The sequence below is a fragment of the Juglans regia genome, chromosome 14 (assembly GCF_001411555.2).
Source record: "Juglans regia cultivar Chandler chromosome 14, Walnut 2.0, whole genome shotgun sequence".
Classification (NCBI taxonomy): domain Eukaryota; kingdom Viridiplantae; phylum Streptophyta; class Magnoliopsida; order Fagales; family Juglandaceae; genus Juglans; species Juglans regia.
Genome location: NC_049914.1, coordinates 23,863,186 through 23,865,397, shown reverse-complemented (window position 1 = coordinate 23,865,397; position 2,212 = coordinate 23,863,186). Strand labels below are relative to the sequence as shown.

Here is a 2,212-nt window from a genome sequence, read left to right as displayed (position 1 = left end):
CCGGAGACAGTACCATTTCCTCTCTCTTTCTTGATCTCTTTAGTTCATTTTCCCAAATTGGTGATTTCATCTGGGTTTTCCTGTAAGCTCTTAAATTGTTTGCAAATTTCTTCTTAAGTGAGTTCTCTTTGTTTATCATTGTTCATCCAAATTCATGAGCTTTTAATTGTTTTGTGTACTCATCATTCTTGTTCATCCAAATTCAAGAGCTTTCAAGAGCTGTTCCTCAACATCCTTGTACTTATCATTCTCTTTTTGGCTTTTTTTGCTTTGATTGATGCAGACAGAGACCCAGAAAGGCAGGGGACAAAATATCAGAGTCTGGTCCAAAAAATGTACGAGGAGACTGGCTGCTTTGATACCAACCCCATGTCGGAGGATGCAGTTGCTGTTGCTGTAGCGGTAGCAGAGGATGGGTTTTCCCAAACGGTCCCAAACTGTACCCACAACAGTTTCGAAGACAATCTGAGACTTTCCATGGAGGAGCTCTCCTACCAGCACCACAACCACAACCAGACTTCTATTCATGATCAGGATGCTGCTGCTGCTGCTGCAGCCACTGCCATGGAGATTGAACTCCAGCAGCATCTGGCATTCAACATGGACAGCTCCTACAACGGCCACAACCACAGCAATACCCATCTCGTGGATAGCTCTTACGGTGTCCATGAGATGCAAGAGATGGATCCTTTCAACCATCATCACCACCATCAAGATCAGCAACAGTTGCAGCAAATTGACATTCAAAATGGCCTCCAAAGCTACGATTATTCTTCACTACCAAACAGCCCTTACCCCCCAACACCGGACCTCCTCAATCTCTTCCACTTGCCCAGATGCTCAGCCTCCTCTTTACCCCACAATTCATCAATCTCCTTCTCGAACCCGGGACAGAAGACTTCCGCTAGTTATCAGAGCTCCCATCTGGGAGACATTCCAACTGGGGCGGACAGCGCCTCTGGCGCCTCCGTTTTATACGACCCACTATTCCATCTAAACCTGCCTCCGCAGCCTCCTTTGTTCAGGCAATTGTTCGGCCAGTCTCTACCCAATGGCTACAGCTTGCCAGGCTCAAGGAATGGTTCCTTGTTTGGCACGGGAGGGGATGAAAGAGAGGGAAATGGGGGTGTGTACCAAGATGGGGATGTGAGGCAGTTTGAGAATGGAGTGCTGGAGTTCAGCAGGGACATGGGCTGCATTAGAAAAGGCAGGGATGGCGAAACCAAACACTTAACCACTGAGCGCGAAAGGAGACAAAGCTGGAATGACAAATACAATGCCTTGAGAAGCCTTGTCCCTAACCCTACTAAGGTATTAATGTTCCACATTTATCTGATTTAATTTGATGAAAGATAAATGATTTGCAGTAATTGGTTTGCTTTCGATGATGATATTTGACTGCTTTTGTTTTGGGTGGACAATCAAAACTAAAAAGGCTGATAGGGCATCTGTGGTGGGAGATGCAATAGACTACATCAAAGAGCTTCTGAGGACGGTGAATGAGCTGAAGTTGCTGGTGGAGAAAAAGAGATGTGGGAGAGAGAGGGGGAAGAGGCAAAAGACCGAAGGAGAAGACACGGCAGGGGACGTGGAGAACTACAACACGAAGCATGTTGGTGACCCTCATGATGGCCAATCCTACAATGGATCCTTGAGGAGCTCATGGCTCCAGAGGAAATCTAAAGACACCGAGGTCGATGTTCGTATCATCGACGACGAGGTGACCATCAAGCTCGTTCAGCGGAAGAACAATTGCTTGCTGTTTGTATCCAAAGCCCTCGACGAGCTTCAGCTGGATCTCCATCATGTCGCCGGCGGCCAATGTGGCGATTTCTACAGCTTCTTGTTCAACACCAAGGTCGGTATATATACATTCCAACCTCAATATTGTCGTCAACTCGCCATAAAAACCTGCATCGATCATATACATACATTGTATATAAGAAGGGTATAGTTTGTGGTTTGATTGATTGGGCCATTTGGGTGCAGATATATGAAGGGTCTTCTGTGTACGCGAGTTCCATAGCAAACAAGCTCATTGAGGTTGTGGACAGACAATGTTGTGCAGCCATGAATATTAATCAACCAACCAGCAGCTATTAATTATCATATTCTATTAGATAATAAATAAAGTTGGTGGGGGATCAGGACATATATACAAGACTACTATATAATTAATATACATTATAATATGCTTTTAAGTTTACTATTC

General features: G+C 45.1%; 1 protein-coding gene across 1 annotated transcript; it reads left to right on the top strand.

The window, feature by feature from the left end:
* On the top strand, positions 1-2,212 carry LOC118343678 (transcription factor bHLH91-like). Its single transcript, XM_018969869.2, has 4 exons — positions 1-82; positions 284-1,311; positions 1,436-1,858; positions 1,990-2,212. Exons 2-4 carry the CDS (start codon positions 334-336, stop codon positions 2,101-2,103), a joined length of 1,515 nt encoding a protein of 504 aa, XP_018825414.1. The 5' UTR covers positions 1-82; positions 284-333; the 3' UTR covers positions 2,104-2,212.